The following is a 17,852-nucleotide window of genomic DNA, read 5'->3' as shown; positions in this document are numbered from 1 at the left end:
CTAAGTAAAATAGCATCTACCTCTTAATGCTCCCTATTTCCTTAATCCTGTTTAATTTTTTCTTCCATACCACTTGTCAACTTATAGCATTTCTATGTCTGCTTATACCCCCACTAGGCTATTACGTCCGTAAACTCAAAGACTTTGTTTTTCTCACTAGGTGTCCCCAGTGTTTCGAACAGTACCTAGAATGTAATTGGTGTTTGGTTAATATTTGTGGAATAAATAAATAAATAAAAGCAACTTCTGAGAGAATCAATTTCGTTCAGATTCTAATAGTAGTAGTCAAGTCATTTTCAGATGCTTCCGTCTTCTCTTCTCTGACTGCATCCCTGATGAGAGCAGAGGCAAATTTGTATGTGCAGCTGGGTATGGAATGGGTAGAAAAGTGGAAGGTGGGGAAATGGAGAAAAAGAAGGCCATATCGTTCTCCACTCTTCCAGCCTGAATGTACGACCAATTTGGCAGAGGGAACTTTGAATTTTAAATGAAGTTGGTGTTTATTAATCAATAATAACCTGGACTGGGCATTTTAATTACCTAGTTAGGTTATTCTTGGCACTACAGAAGAGTGTTTAAGGAAATCATGGGACCTTTCTTTGCCCAACTTTTCCTTCAAAGGGCAAGAGAAAAATGAGTCTGTAGATTGGTTACAAAGAGGCTGTGAGGGGAAAAGATGAAGGGCTTCCCCCCACCACCCCCATATTCTGTGGAGTTCTGCTTATTAAACACAATGGTTACCCTTCTTTTGTGGTTTTTATCATAATGTTTGTTTACATGTTTGCTTCCTTTACTGGACTATGAGCTCAAGAAGAAAGGGCTAGCAGTTTATTAATCCTGTTTCTCTAAGACCTGCCCTGGTGCCTGATACATAGCAACCATTTAGTATTTGTTGAATAATCTCCCTGCCCCCATCTCAATTCAAGGATTATTTGAATAACAAAAATACCTTGAGTGTCAAAAATGGAGTATTTGGTGATACACAGGTGGCTTATTGTTTAGATAATTAAGATTATAGCATATTCTAAGATTTGGATCCATTTACCATGAAGAAAATTCCCATTCTGAGGGAAAACACTTTACTTTTGAAATATATCACAGGGTTGGCTTTATTCTTCCCTTTTTGCCCAAGGTCTTAACTATCTAATCTGTTTCTCCTGTTTCAGCAGGGCACCAGTGAGGCTTTTAGGAAGCCCAGTGTTGGGAATAAATGCTAAAATAATCCTCTTCTCTCCACATCTGGTATGGCTGTGATTCCTGTTTAAAGGAAGAGCCTGGATCCTTATTATTTAAAAGTCTAAGAGTCAACATCTTGTGTATTCTTGTGGTAAATGCAAAATATTAAGCAATATTCTGAAAGACTGAGGAGAGGGTTTGTGTTTCAGTAAAAAACTACAGCATTACTATCACTGTGATATAGAGATGAAAAGTTATAAAACATTTTGGCTCAAAGAGATGCCACATGAATTTAATAATTTTCATGTGGATAATTTTCCAAACAAACTGTAGCCATGACTTAATCCCTCCTAGAAAGACAGGAGTGTATCTTCAAACAAACTGCCTAAGCTCTTTGTTCACAGTTTGCTTTTTGATTCAGCAAGATGGATTGTGAGGGGTAACAACCAGAGCTGTGACAGCTTTGGCTAAATCCCACCTGGCGTTCAATCCCTTTCTCCTTTAAAAAGCTCTCCAAGTTCATAATTCTACAAAAGGATTAATCAACGTCATTGGAGGGGTGCCTTGGCTTGGAGGTGGTGGGGGGAAGGGATTTAATATGCCAATTAAAAATCCATTGTTATAGAAAAATTCTTGGGTTGTATTATTTGTATAGTGAAAGCAACCCAAGTATGTATCTTATTTGAACAGTAGTGCACTTGGGCTGACAATGAAGTGAACTAAAAACATTTAGGGCCTATTCCACTGCTTTTAGTGAATCTTTACTGGTCAGTGACAGCCCAATGAACCTTCTTTGGGCACAGTGAAGCTGCCAATTTCTTAGCCTCTAGATATCGTTTCATCCATAGCACTGCTCCATGATCACATTATATATCCAACACACATATGAATGTGAAACCTCCTCCATCATATCCATCAGCTTATCTCCTTTCGACCTTCATCCCCCCCACCCCCCTCCCAGCTAGAACTCTCAGCAAGGAAGGAAAGAAAAACTGTAATAGTCTTTTAGTGTATGTGAGAGCTCCAGACAGAGGAGTTGCAAAGTACAGGACTAAATGGTTACTTAGTATTTCTTTCAGGTCTGTGATATTATGCAAAATACCTCACGGTTAGAATAGGCAAGTTTTTAATTGAGGCCAGGGAATGTCTACTTTGGGATATCAATATATTATTGGTTCATTTTCATCACTCATAAAATTTGTAGCAGATAATTTGTCATTAATAACTTAAATATTAATGTTTAAGAATAAATTACTTAAAAATGGGAGTTAAATTAAAGCTGCCCTTATGTGTAGTAAAATTGTTTTTCCTTTACTTGCATCGAAGCAGCAGAAGAGAGGATAGAATTAACATGGAGAATTGCTGACTCTGTCCATGGGAATGTGACAGTCCTGGGAGGACATGTTAGGAAACAGATAGAGGCTCAAAGGCCCTAAAAAGTAGATGCAAGAGATGACAAAATTAGATGGCCTTATACTCTTTCATACTCCGTCATCATTCCCTGGATGGAAAGTAATTTGCTACCTCATCCTTCCTTCTTAAAGTAGTTTTTGAGACTTGATTTCTAATATTTAACTACTTATCATGCATTTAATTATATATGTTAACAAGAGAGGAAAACCCATAAATAAGAAACCATACATCAAATCTTGCTTTCAGAATGAACTGTGGATTTCAGCTACTTGATCAGACTTTATACCTGAGTTGTTATTAAGTGCCAATATTGTTTGTATCTGATGTCTTCTCCCTTTATTAACAGCATACCTAGGATGGAAGTGAACAGGAGTGCAGGGGCATAGGGGTTGTCAACCTGTGGGAGAAGGAAATAAATTTTTAAAATTTGGTGTTTGGTCCCTGGACCGTTCAAGAACGGCAGTCTGTTAAAATATTGATGTGTGCATATGGTGTCATCTGTTCAGGATGTTCTAGTAATAGCCAATCTTTGAGACTCTGAGCTTCAAGTTTAAGAGAAACAGGAGATGAGAATGTGGTATTAAAGTAGTCTTTTTCCTCTTTAGAACTTTGATGCCTGTTTGTCTTTTGATTATTCAGTTTAATTATTCCCTTAATATTTTGCTGTGTTTTTGTGTTTTGCACATTTTGCACCATTATCTCAGGGCTGCTGGACCTGAAATTCAAGTACAAGTTGTTGAAATTTTTACATTTTTTAACAACACCTTAGCAATATATTGGAATATGGTATAATTTTCCTTATTTTCTTTTTTATGTTATTGCGTTTATTGATGTAAGTTAGGCATTGTGGTTTATATATACATTTTTCTTTCTTTCTTTTTTTTTTAAGGTTTATTTACTTATTTATGACAGACAGATCACAAGTAGATCGAGAGGCAGGTAGAGAGAGAGGAAAGGAAGCAGGCTCCCTATGGTCCTAGGACCCTGGGATCATGACTTGAGCCTATGGTAGAGGCTTTAACCCACTGAGCCACCCAGGCACCCTATATACATTTTTCCATCTATAACATGTTTAAATGCATTTTGAAGTATACAAATGAAAAGTATTTGTTGTTTCTATTATATAATTGTATATTAACTTTTTGTCTGTACATACATAATATTTCTTTTTTTTAAGATTATTTATTTATTTGACAGAGAGAGAGAGACAGTGGGAGTGAGAACACATGCAGGGGGAGTGGGAGAGGGAGAAGCAGGCTTCCTGCCACGAAGGGAGCACGATGTGGGGCTCAGTTACAGGACCCTGGGATCATGACCTGAGCTGAAGGCAGATGCCTAACGACTGAGCCACCCAAATGCCCTTATTCCTTTTTTATTATTATTAAATTCAATTAGCCAACATATAGTACACCATTAGTTTTTGATGTGTTCAATGATTCCTTAGTTGTGTATAATACCCAGTGCTCATCAGATCATGTGCCCTCCTTAATGCTATAACATTATTTTCAATGTGTATGTAGTCAAAGATATTTTTCCAGTGGCATTTGAAATTAAATTTTAATTTTCATTCTATTTTTCTTTGAATTTGATCAGTATACTTGATTAAGAAATCAGCTTCCCTTTTTTTTTTTCTGCATGAAATGAATGATTTTTGCTTTTACCTTTTAGGTAACAAACATACATTTAGGGTAGCTAAGGTTTGAGGATGGGAAAAACAGCAGGGAGTTCCCAGGTTGAATGTGTTAAATCCCTGAAGTAGCAAACACTGAAGCCTATGTAGAGACAGTTGTTTGGCACTAGCCTGGTACAAGCAGGTTTTTTTTTTTTTTTTAAGATTTTATTTATTTATTTGTCAGGGAGATAGAGAGAGTACAGGCAGGCAGAGTGGCAGGTAGAGGCCAAGGGAGAAGCAGGCTCCCTGTGGAGCAAGAAGCCAGATGTGGGACCGGATCCCAGGACCTGAGCCGAAGGCAGCCGCTTAACCGACTGAGCCACCCAGGCATCCCGGAAGGTTTTAACACGCAAATCCTGTTTTGTTGCTCTTGTTTTCCTGGTACCCAAACAAAACCAAGATAATCAATTGCACCCTGCCCACAACTGCTCAAAATGGGCCCTTAATTTAATAAAGAAAATAAAGACATTTTGCTTATTTGTTTTTTGAGAATCTGAGTTCTGTGCAAACACTCAGGCTAAGAGCAGGGGGAGGATAACAATATTTGTTAAGTGATGAGCATATGTCTAATATTTTACTAAATAATATCAAGTACAAAAGAAAATATTAACATTTCTATGAATAGTGATCTCCAGATAGGGTACACGTAGAAGGCAGTTGATAAATGTGGCATGTTTTCTATAGGATTGCCATTGTGCAACATTTGTGGTTATGGACCTCTTAAAAATCTATTAAAAGAATAATACATAGTCACACAAAATTTGTATGCAATTTCAGGGGGTGGGACCAAGAATCTCTAAAATAGAGAAGGACAATAATTTTAGGTCATCACTTCTTCATTATTTACTCAGAGAAGTCCTAGTTGAGGACATTTATTACTTTTTGTGTTTTCTCACAGCACCATTTATCTCACCTTAGATGTTCATGGCTATAAATCAACATTTATTAGTGTGATTATTTGCTTAATATATGTATCCTTAACTTGATTCTAAACTCCATGGGAGCAAAAGAAAATCCATACTTACTGTGTCTTTTTTTTCTTTAAATTAATTAATTAATTAATTAGACCAAGATCAAAAATAGGCAGAGAGGCAGGCTTGGGGGATGGGGGTGGAAGGAGGCTCCCTGCTGAGCAGACACCCGATGGGGGGCTTGATTCCAGGACCCTGAGATCATGACCCAAGCTTAGGCAGAAGCTTAAACCCACTGAGCCACCCACGTGCCTCCATACTTACTGTTTCATTCCCCATGGTGAGCACAGGTCTTGGGACATAGTAATCACATAAATATTTGTTGAATAACTCAACAAATGAATGTGGATGACATTAAATATAGAATTTGGAGAATACATCTAGGGTTATATGTGCTAGAATTGTTGAAACAAGTTTCATGGAGGAGGCAGCACCAGTTCAAACCATATTTATTGAGCACTTTTCATGGATAGGGCTTTGGGCTATGCATGGTATGGGAGTGATAGAGTTTGTTTTTGGAAGTTAGGAAGTTATGATAGTCGCAGAGGTCACTTGGGAAATAGCTTAAGGAGTAAGTATAATTGATGAGAAAACTAGCACATCTAGTACATGATGGATAATTGCAGAAAACATGGTGGGACCAAGTTATGAATTGTTTTTAGCAAGATGTCAGACAGGTTGGCTTCTTCATAAGCAGACCTTGTGATGAGGTTTTGTATCCAAGTGATATCTTAAGGAAGGTGCTACCTGATGAAACAAGAAAGGGAGTAAAGGGAAGGGGAAAAAAGCAAGGGGAAAAATCTAAACACACACACAGTGCGTGTTTGTGTGTGTGTGTGTGTGTGTGTGTGTGTGTGTGTGTGTTTATTTATGTAAAGTGTTTGTCTTAGACTGGTCTGCTAGGGAGCTCTGAAGTGTAAATTACACTACAGAATATGCCCAGATCCAGCCAAGGGAGCTAGGCAGTCGTACTCCTACATTTCTTAGGCATTGACTTAGAGCTGCCCCAGGGATATAAATCCCCAGGCCCCTTCTGTTTTCTCTGCAGGAACAAGGATGCAATAGCACTAGTCACACAAGGGCAGTCATCAGAAGAGTAGCATGTATTGATGGGCATTAGGAACAAATCACACCGAAGCCATGGGATGGTGCATAGAAAGGTCAAAGGAATGGGAGGGAATCTCAGGAGAGCACCTGCAGCATCTGCTCTGGGAGTCTTAGTTTGACTTAATAGGCAATAGAGATGCATTGAAGTGGTTCCCAAACCTGGCTGCACATTAGAAACACCCTAGAAACACCCAAGGAACCTTTAAAGAAAAATTAATATTTGGGCTCCATCCCAGATAAATTAAATCAGAACCTCTTTAGGTAGGATTTGGGCATCAGTGCTTTTTGAAAGCTCCTCCCTGGGATCAAAGGATGGACTTGAGTATAGGCTCCTGAGAAAGCATGTGGCAGGATGTAAGCAGTGTTTTAGGGAGCTAAATGGGCAGGGATTTATAGGCTGGATTGAAGGAAGAAAAAAACTGGAGTTGAGAGTGTTGATAAAAGGTCATGCTGTGGACTATAATTGTGGCAGTGAAAATGGAAGTAAAGGAACAAATTTAAGAGATATCTTAAGGAAATATCCAGGAAATGTAATAACATTGAATGTGAGGGCTTGAAGGGCAGAGGAGTCAAAGGTGGCTTGAAGACTTCCTGGGTAGGAGTCTTCTTTTGAAGCAATATTCACTGAAGTACTGTGATGCTCAGACTGTATGGAAAATTTTATCAGTCGAGTCCTTTGACATTTTCAGCTGGAAGAGGGAAGATGGTTATTATTAATGAGGAAGGTTGTCAGGGGACCTACATTATTCTTTGGTCACAGCTTAGAAATTGTGCTGACTGACTCAGGCTAAAAATGATTGTTAAATCATATTATCCTTAAAATAATAAAACTCAATATATCTTATGTGACCTGGGAAATCTGTTCCCATGGAACTTGCAGCTTGGGTATTTGGAAGATGGTGTTCATAACCTTCTATCATATTGTGCTAGTGTCAGTATTCTCATTGACAGTATTGGCATTTGTTAATTCTGCTATTATTATTGCTAAATATGTACATTTATAGACATCTGTCTTATCTTCTTAGTCATGAATTCTAAACCTTGACATAACACATTATTAGACATATCATTAACATTTTATGCTTTTTAAAAATGTGGTGAGATGCCTCTTCTGTTTGTGGAGAAATGTGAACAACTTTTCTCTCTTGACACAAAAATTATGTAAGCACTTGAAGTTTAAATATCTTGCCTTAATTGTGTGATATTTCTTTATAAGTATACAACAACAAAAAAATAGTCACAGCTACTAGTGCCACTCTTTTTGTATAATATTTTATTAACATATCACATGAGGAATCCAAGAACATAGAAAAATAAGGACTATTACCCCAATTTACATTTGTAATAGTTGAGGCCAGTTTAGTGACTTGACCATGGTTGCTTAATACAGAAAGTGGTGGGAAGGAAGCATGAAATCAGCACTTTTGTTTCCCAACTCAAATCTCTATTCTTTATGCACTTCTCCCTCACTCTAGAACCCTGGAAAATGATTTTCCTTAGTTCTGCTTTTCCTAAGTAGTGATCATATATTTGATTATCTTACTTCCCAAATCTGAGCTGGGACCTTTAATTTGGAGCCACAGCAGTGGCAACAATAACAGATCTTTCTCTGATACTGTCTCTTAGTTGCCAGAGATTGTGCTTGGCATTTTATAAGCATTTTCTCTAATCTTCTTACTAATCCTAAGTAGTAATATAGTAGATAAGTAATAACCTAAGTTTATAAATAAGAAAATGGATTGTTTTGTCAAAGGGTGTGTGTGTGTGTATGTGTGTGTGTGTGTTAGCTTGTCCCCAAACCTTTTATGCAGTTTAGCTTCACTAACTTTAGGAATACGAGTGCTGCACAGTTACCCCCAAGACCATTTGAAGGTTTAATTATTTACAGTCATTTTACACTGACTTTGGTTTGGGGATTATTGAATAATGCATTATTGAGTTTAATTGAGTCAGCCTCTCTGACGGAAGATACTAAAGGCCGAATGAAACAAAAACTGAAATGTGCTGTGCAACATGTACGGAACTGAGTGAGTGTGAAAGAACGTTAAGGTCTCTATCTGCGTTCATGGAAGCCAAACACATTTTCTTTTAAAGGTTTTATTTATTTGACAGAGAGCACACAATCAGGGGAGCTGCAGGCAGAGGGAGTGGGGGAATCAGGCTCCACATGGAGCAAGGAGCCAGATGCGGAGCTTGATCCCAGAACCCTCAGATCATGGCCTGAGCTGAGGGTGATTACTTAGCCGACTGAGCCACCCAGGTGTCCCAGGCAAACACACTGTATATGAAAGCTGGATCTGAGGACCTATGTGATCCTGAGTGTAAATGTCAGGGTACAAGCAAAAACTCCAGGTAGCCTTGCAGACTTTCAAGGCACAGACCTGGTAAGACGAAAGCCAATTTCTCAAACAGTGAAGCGGGACCCAGGTAATATATGAATTATACATGGAATGACAGAAAATTTCATAATTTTCATAAGTGATGAAAAGGAGTAGGAAAATAGGATGGCAGACCTGAAGGACCAGGAGGATGGAGGGGTCTTCTGAGCTAGTAGGTGGGGAGGGGCTCTGGACACACCTTGTTCAACTCTCCCCTCCCTCACCCTCAGAAACTCTTTGTGACCGTGCTCTGTGATGTAAGCCTGGGGACGATATATATTCAGCGTGTGCACAATATAGGGTGTCTTGTGATTCAGACGATGAAGTTCCAACACTGGAATGTTCTCTCATTTCTGAATAGCGATACTAAACCATGTCTGAGCTCTGGCTCAACATGCTTGGAGATTGATCCCAACTTCACCTTCCTGTGCGGTTTGGGATTGCTCCTTCTGTTCCTGTGCTACCTGGTGGGGATTCCATTTCCAAATTGGAAAAGCAAAATTACCCAAAAGGTAAGAAAACCTTGGGGAGGGGAGGAACTCAACATAGATTATTACGGTTTCCATTTCTAATCCCAAATCTTATTCCTTTTTTTTTTTTTTAGACTTTATTTAAGACAAAGGAAGAAAGCAGAAGTGGGGTAGAGGGGCAGAGGGAGAGAGAAACAGGGAGTGCAATGTGGAGCTAGATCCCAAGACCCTGGAACCCTGACCTGACCCCAAGGCAGACACTTAACCAACTGAGCCATCCAGGAGCCCTAATCCCAGGTTTTAAAAGGAGTTTGGTAGAGTGGGAGAAGCACCTAAAATGGGAAGTCTTAAGAGAACAGACATTCACTCCTCTAGGAAAAGAGGCCTGGCAGGGGTAAGTGTTAAGAAAGAACTAAGGTTTCTACTTGAAACTACAGTCTATCTGGGTATGGTGGTGGTTCTTGGATAAAATCCCAAACTCAGGGATTCTGTAGTCCTGGATTGGGTTATTTTGAGAGGATGGGGTCTGTGTAAGAGAACAAAGTTTCCCAGCACTCGACCATATCAAGTCACATTCCCAAGTCCAGCATCACTTGATCAAGCCTTCCTTCATGCTGAGATGATCAGAACACTGCTAAACCTCTGAGAAGACAGTGAGGTCGGAGCTATGACCTAGTTTACAGGGTCCTACCTGAGGCAGCACAGGTGTGACTGTTGGGCTTCCTTTTCTATGTCCTCAATGAACAAAGGACTTCGGATTGTGGACCTCCTAGACAAAGTCGTCCCCTGGATTTTCCAAAGAGTAAATATTGACAACATTTTATCACCTTTAAAACTGAAAAAAGCAAGGAACACAAAGTTCTACTAAAGTCCTAGAATTCTTGCATAAACGATGTTTCCATTTCTGAGAGAAGAGTAAGACATGGTTCCCAACCCCCCTCATTTTCATTTTTCTTCTAGCATCAGGGCAGAGCCAAGAGGAGGAGGAAAGGAGAGACACTGGAAGGTAAGGTTCTGCCTATTCCACCTGAGCTCTCTCCAAGGCTGATGCTTGCTGCCCTCTCCATGAGGGCCCGGTCCATGAACTCTGAGGATGCGAGCTGCTAGATACATTCCCTCAGAGGAGAGGCTCATGGAAATGTAGCCAGAGTGCAAAACCCTTCTCAGATCCCTGCTCTGACCATTATTGAGCATGAAGCAGTGATGGATCTGGACAACGAGTGCTTCCCACTAGGTGGCCGTGTGAGATGACAAGAGTCAGAACTTCTGTCTCCTGACTTTGTGAAAGCTCTCTGACATCATGGACCTTCAGGAGTCTTCCCTGACCTCTCTGCTTCACAGAGGTGGTCTGATCATCACATGGATAATTTACATGAAAGTACTTTATACAGGAAGCTAGATTACTAACCAGCTTCACATCACTGGCCATTTGCCCTCATCTATTGATTGTTGGGGCTTTCAGAGTCCAACATCCCAAGGCTGTCCTATAAGGGGACTCCTGGATTAATACCTATGTTTCTACTTTCACTATATAACTCAGTCTCCTGTTTCCCCAGATGGCAGATGGTACCAACGGGAAGTGGAGGAGACCCGGAAGCTGATCTCTATTTTAAGAAGGTGACCAGTTTTCCCCCTTGATCCTATTGCCTCTTAGAGCAGGTTTTATGCAATTGCAGGATTCACTGCAGTCTGTCAGAGCCATGGGGTGGGGGTAGCCATAGGAACAGATATTGGGGTGAATGGTACTGAGTACACTGTCAGTTCATTAAAGTGGGGCATTGTGAAGGGATAGCAGGATTCAGGTGGCCCCTCCCTTGTCAGGTCTGCATGGCCGCCTCCCCTTGTTCTGGTCCTGGCTGCAGTTTTTTACCTCCTGTCTCCTGCAGCCCCCTCGGCCGGCATCATGATACCATCCACTTTCGTCAACTGTTATGTCCAGACCCCTCCTGTGAGATAAGTAACAGCACATTTGCTGAGATCAAACGGCTGCTGTTCCTGCAGGCACTGGAAGATTCTACTTCCTTGGCTTCCACAGCTCCTGTGACGACTTCATCATTCACTCTCTCCACTGACTTCTCAGCAGTCCCTCCAGGAGAGCTAATACCAGCTTCGCTGCCTGAGTCTTCCCCACCACCTGCCTCCATCTTCTCACCTAACCCAGTGATCCCTGTGGCTGATTTCTTTCCACCCTCACCACCGGGTGATTCTGTGCCACCAGAGCCCTTTCCTTCCTTGGATTCCAAATTCCCAATGGACCATTTCCCAGCCCAGCCCCCTGCCTTTCCACCTCCTGTCCCACCCCATCATGCTCATTCAGTGGACCGTAGCGTCCAAACAGAGACAGTGTCCCTAAATACCCTTTCCCAAGATGTCAGCCCCTTTCCGCAGTTGTGGGAACAGTGTCCATATCCTACCACCTTGGAGGAGGGCCATTTACAGCAAACCCCCATCCAGTTTGAGGTTTCCAAACTCTGCATAATGAGTCCTTCCCTGCTGCGGATGCCTCAGATAACATCTCGAATGCCTCCCCAGAGCAGGAATCCCCAGGAGTTCCCCATCTACTTCCTCCATCCATGCCTGAGAACCTGCCTCAACTCCTGCCTCAAACCCAGCCCCTACCCATCCCTCATGTCCAGCCCCAGGCCCATCTGGTCCTCTAGCCTAATCAGCATCTGTGGAGTGTGTTTTCACAGACCTCACAATGTATCCAACCATCTCACATCAAAAGAAATCCAACAACTGGAATGGAACGTGTTGCAGAAGGTACAGAAACGTGTGTGGGGTTTACCCACTATAGTCCAAAGATCCCAGGAGGACTACTGTTCTGCGTCTAACCCTTGTTTCAGCCACAAGGCCACCAAGGCCCAAGTTGTAATCTCTGTCACTCCTGGGAAGTTTCCTCTGAATGAAGAGCTTCGGAGAAAACTAGAGTCTCATCTTCAAAAGAGGCTCATCCTACACCAGAGGGGCCTAACCCGCAGGATCTATGAGCCTCTAGCACTGACTCTTCCACAGCAACTGAGTCTCAGCGCCATGGTGGACGCTCGGGGATCTCTAATAAGAGTCTGATCAGAAGGAGTAGGTCAAAAAGCGTGTATGTGGAGCTCCCAGAAATTCTGCTAGAGGACATTTCCTGCAAAGATGACCTGGAAAAGGATCAGGGACACAACCCAGCAAATGATATGGGATATGGTTCTGACCAAGAACATAGCCAATCTGTGAAAAATTCCATGGTGTCTGTAGAGACTACAGGACAGAGACAACTTGATAAACTTGTGAAGACTGTGCATAATTAATGGCATTCCATGGAGCAGACATCACTTGTTTCTAAGAAATACCAGAATGAAATAAAAGAGGGAAGTTTGCCACCATCACAGGTTGAGGAAGACTCCCTGAATACTTCCAGGAGCTTCCCCTTGTTACACCTACGGCAGCACAGATGCTGGAAGACCATATTAAAAGGCTTAATAAGAGGGTGACTTGGGGCCTTCCCCCTAGGGTCCTTGAATCCATACAGTGCTTTAAATCAAAAGAGTTTAATGGAAGCTTGACATCTCTCTGTGGACACAAAGCAGGAACAGCCAATTCAGCCCCCATCCCCAATCATCCTTTCCCTGCCACCTCAACTGCGGGCAAGGAGGAACAAAGAATTTTGAGGCCATTAGCCTCTAATATAACCCATCAGACTCCTACATCTGTCAAACGTGACTCCATAGGCAACAGATGGCCCCCAAGGCCGCCTAAAAGGCAAGGTGCGCTCAGATGGCCTCCAAGGCTGCCTATAAGGCAAGGTGTGCTCACATGGGAGCCAAAGGTCAAAAGTGCAAAGGCCGATGCTGGAAGAGGACAGTAACCAGGCATAAAGGGGAAGAAGCCATAACCTGGTGGTGTGCCCACAGAGTAAATATTTCTCTAGTAACATGTTGTCTGTTCTGTGTACTGTTTTGGGAGCAATGGTTTTGGGCAAATCAGTTCAGCCATTATTGATTGCTTCCTTCATCTTCTAAAAGGTTACCAATCTCCTGGACCTCTTGGGAAATATGTATCATGTGCCCCCGAAAGCCCCCAAAGCCCATTCTCCCTCTGATGGGCTCTCTCTCCTGTCCCATGACTTAGCCTTCCTGAAAATATACAGTAGCTCACACCTCTCCCCTCACTGAATGTTTTACACCCTTTACAGTAAGTCTTCTATATCGGAGGAGGATCAAATACAGGTATAGTTTTCAGAAAATATTGATTAAGACACTGTTGTGTTAGCTTAATCATGACTTAGAAGTCAGTGATCAGAGGATCCCACAGGTGGATGAACTCTGAATGGGAGTGTTTTTGGGGGATGGGGTGTTGTTCTTGGGCTGGTTGGGGGTGTTTCTTCAGGCTGCTGGACTGAGGATGTTTTTTGCAGAATAAGAGCATCACTTAGCTGTTATTCATATGAATGTTGACAAGGCAGCTGCCACCTTCCAGGATAAGACACCTTTGAAGAAATGAAAAAGTGAAAGAGAAACCTTGCTGGTAGAACAAAAGTTTATTTCTACTCATCCCCTTCTCAGGACCTGTCCCACTCCTCTCCTTCCTCAGTCTGATCCAGGCACCACCACTTTGTGGCAGACTGGAATCTGGCAGCCTACCGATGCCTTATACCAAAAAGGCATGGCTCTGTTCCTTGAGTATGCAAGCAATACCTGCAGGCTGTCAGGCATGGCATCCCCTTTGGGGGAAGGTGATCTTGGTGCCTGCCTTCCATCCACACTCGATGACAATATATAAGATACGGCCTTTACTATGGCTAGGATGGCGGTTTGCCACCTTCAATATTCACGGCCTTAGTGGAGCCATGGTAGCTCTTCCCCAGAACACGTGCAACTTATGAACCAGAGGTGAGTTCTAGACTGTGTACCAGGATACAGATGTTTGGGGGCTTATCATGGAACTCCATGGAATGCTTTACTTTGGGGGGAGGGCATGATGGCACATATTCCCACACTTAAAACAGGGCTCTGGACGGAAGGCAACTCCACCTCAGACTGGGACTCAAAATGGGGTGAGTGTGCTAGAGAACACCTGAGGTAGTCTTCTGGACAGTCTCAGGATGCTCAGTGCTAAAACAAAAAACCAGATGTCCATGACCTCTCTCACTACCACTCTTATAGCTTCCCATTCAAGTTATCATTGACCCTACACTATCTGAATGTTGGGGGTCACAGATAGAATGCAGATTTGATGTGGTGGAGGCCCTGAGGGGGACAATAGGTGGGATGGGGCCCCAGGCAGGGAACCTGAAGAGGTGGTGAGGGGGTACACGCTGATCTTATATCTATGCGGACAGACCAGCCAATAACCCATCCTTGTGGTTCCTACATAATCTCATTTTATAGTCCATTATGGTCAATCCAGTGTTCTTCCCACCACCCTGTAGAGCTTATTACTGGGAATACTTCTGGCATCAGAATACTATAGTCTGACATTCTGTTCTCTTGCCTCATGGCCCTGTCCTTCCAGCTTATATGTCTCTTAATTTTTCTACTCACATCATTCACCTTCCTCTTCTTGCCTATCCAGCAAGGCCTTGTTATTCCTTTCCTCACTGATTGCCACCAGTCCAGCATAGGAAATAGAGTTGATGGTACTGTAATAGTGTTATCTGGTGACATGTGGTAGCTGCAGTTGTGGTGAGCACAGCACAGCATAGAGTTGCATACCTGACACTAATGTGATACCGCATCAGCCATTCTTCAATTAAAAACAAAACAAAACAGGCTCCAGTACAAGTGGACCCCATCTAAACTCCTGCCCTCCTTACTGTCTGGCAAAATCTTGTCTCTCTGCCTTTTTTTTTTTTTTTTTTAAGAAATGCCTTTCTATATGTAACTGATCACTGTTGGATTAAATCTCCCATGTCAAAACTGAGTCTACTGGTGCCACATGAAATTCAGCCCCAGCACTACCCGGAAATTATTATTCATTCCACAAATACTTATCTAAGACCTACTAATGTGAGCAAAATAAATGGAGTTAGGTCAATATTTCCTTAGTACATTCTTTCCCCAGTTTCTCAGACCTAATTTATTTTACCTTATTTTTAATTTCATTTGAGAGAGAGAGCAGAAGCACAATCAGGGGTACTGGCAGAAGTAGAGGGAGAAGCAGTTTTCTGCCAAGCAAGGAGCAGGACTCAATCCCAGGACACCATGGCCATCACCTGAACCGAAGGCAGATTCTAAACTGACCGAGACACCCAGGTGGCCCTCAGATCTATTTCAAATTTCCTTTACTTTCTTCAAACTTAGGCCATCTTCGCATCCAGCACATCCAGCACATCCAACACAGCTCACAGAGGAACAAGAAAGCAGTGATAGAGCTTCTCACAAAACAAAACAAAATGAAATCCTTCCAAAAAAATATCCCCATTCTTCTTTTCCTCTTCCTTCCTGTTATATGGAAAGAGGTTTCCTTCCCAGTCTCAAAGGAAATATATTTTCTGAAATGTCTTTATTGAGATAGAGCTAAGTTCTTGTCTTGATGGACTAATCTACCCTTGTCAGGTCTCCTTCTGACTCCTCCCTGTCCTTATGAGGCACTCAACATCTCTTTGAAAATGATTTTTACTAGAGAAATGTTTAAACATGTACAAGAGCACATAGAACAATATAACTTCCCACATATCCATTACCAAACTTGTTCTGTTATCATTGGGTGGGTGTGATACACTGTGATTAAAGTGCAAAATCCCCTTTAAAACACCTTGCCATCCATCTCTGAGACATATGCTATGTATCCACGTCGAAGCTCTCACGTTTCTTTGGTATTTATCACCTGTGCTACACACTTATTCAAAACAGATGTATGCAGCATTTGTGATGAAAAGGCACTGGGCTTTGAGGCTTTGGCAATTAATTTTGCTCTGCCTTAAAGTCAACCCTGAGGAGCAATTTGGGTGAATTCCTCAAACACACAGAAGAAGTAATCTTAATTCAGGGCAGAATTTCACTGTCCCTTAATCACTCGGTAACTGTAATATTCCAAAAGCATAGAAGAACACCGTCTATGTTTTTGAAGGCTTGACATTGTGTGTTTTCAAATATTTAGAAGAAAAATTTGTCATGTTACTTTTCAAATAAACTACTGTGTTTCCCCTATAATGGAGTAGATAAAATACTCCCCTCTTTCCCAAAATGCCATTAAAAATAAAAAATTAGATGAAAACTGCTCAATATCATTAACCATCAGGAAAATGCAAATCAAAATCAATATTTACTAAAACTTCACACCTACAATGATGGTTAAAATCAAAAAGAATACAAATGTTGGTGGGAATGAAAAATGGTACAGCTATTTTGGAAAACAGTGTGGCAGTTGATCAAACCTCTGTCTGCCATTCCCCCTGATATGCTCTATCCCTCTCTCTGACAAATAACAAAAATCTCAAAAGAAAAAAAATATATATACCAGATGTTATGTAACAAAAACAAGGGTTTTATTTTGTATATGTTAAGTTTAAGCTTCCTTTTTGATATCTAATGTAAATATAGAAGTAACCTTTCAATACTCAACACTGGAGTGCAGAGAAGTCTAGCCTGATCAGCACAATGCATCGTATTTAAAGATATAAACAGGGGGGCGTCTGATCAGCACAATGCATCGTATTTAAAGATATAAACAGGGGGGCGTCTGGGTGGCTCAGTGGGTTAAAGCCTCTGCCTTCGGCTCAGGTCATGATTCCAGGGTCTTGGGATTGAGCCCCGAATCGGGCTTTCTGCTCTACATGGAGTCTGCTTCCTCCCTCTCTCTCTCTCTGCCTGCCTTACTGCCTACTTGTGATCTCAGTCTGTCAAATAAATAGTTTCTGGGGCACCTGGGTGGCTCAATGGGTTAAGCCTCTGCCTTCAGCTCAGGTCATGATCTCAGGGTCCTGGGATTAAGCCCCGCATGGGGATCTCTGCTCCTCGGGGAGTCTGCCTCTCCCTCTCTCTCTGCCTACCTCTCTGCTTGTGATCTCTCTCTCTCTGTCACATAAATAAATGAAATCTTAAAAAAAAAAAAGACAGTTTCATATCAAATAATTCATTTCCCTCATTTGAAGTGTAACTATGATTACCTCCTGAGATGTCAAATTAAGATTTTGCTTCTCCTGACAATGATAACACAGTAGTATAAATACCTACAAATATGAAATTAGAGTTTTAACTGCATTTGACATTTTTCAAAAGGATATATGTAGATTAAACTATCAAATAAAACTCAATCATATATGCTTTCATGTTGCATGATTACTGCCCTTGGAACAACCCAAGTCAGAGACAGGAAAAACTAATATTGGTCTACCAAATATCACTAGAGTTTCCTCTTTTAAGAATAATAGGAGCCTTGTTAAATGTCAATTACCCTGTAATTAAAATAATAATAATAATGGCAGACAGATTTCTCACTATTGGAGAAGGGGATTACAGATATGGAAGGGAAAAAACTAAAATTAACCCTGAAGTTTGGGTTTGACTGGAAGTGGAGATATTAGTGTAAACTCATAGTTTTTAATGTATATAGATATAGGATAAATATAGATGTATATTATGTGTGTGTGTGTGTGTGTATACACCGAGAAGGCATGGGGGTAATAATACTCCAGTAACAATGAACACACTTAGCACTCTTAGCACCCATATATTGG

The 17,852-nt window shown here is 41.4% G+C and overlaps 1 protein-coding gene across 1 annotated transcript; it reads left to right on the top strand.

Moving 5' to 3' along the window:
* Nucleotides 1-8,043: 8,043 nt before the first annotated feature.
* On the top strand, nucleotides 8,044-12,256 carry LOC309846295 (spermatogenesis-associated protein 31D3-like; the record flags this gene model as incomplete). Its single annotated transcript, XM_082695177.1, has 4 exons — nucleotides 8,044-9,229; nucleotides 10,148-10,193; nucleotides 10,744-10,804; nucleotides 11,074-12,256. The coding sequence occupies exons 1-4, from the start codon at nucleotides 9,038-9,040 to the stop codon at nucleotides 12,254-12,256; spliced, it is 1,482 nt and encodes a 493-aa protein (XP_082551303.1). The 5' UTR covers nucleotides 8,044-9,037.
* Between the last annotated feature and the right edge of the window lie 5,596 nt (nucleotides 12,257-17,852).

This window comes from Mustela nivalis, assembly GCF_964662115.1.
Source record: "Mustela nivalis genome assembly, chromosome: 13".
In the NCBI taxonomy this organism is placed as follows: domain Eukaryota; kingdom Metazoa; phylum Chordata; class Mammalia; order Carnivora; family Mustelidae; genus Mustela; species Mustela nivalis.
This window is presented reverse-complemented; position numbering and strand designations above follow the sequence as displayed.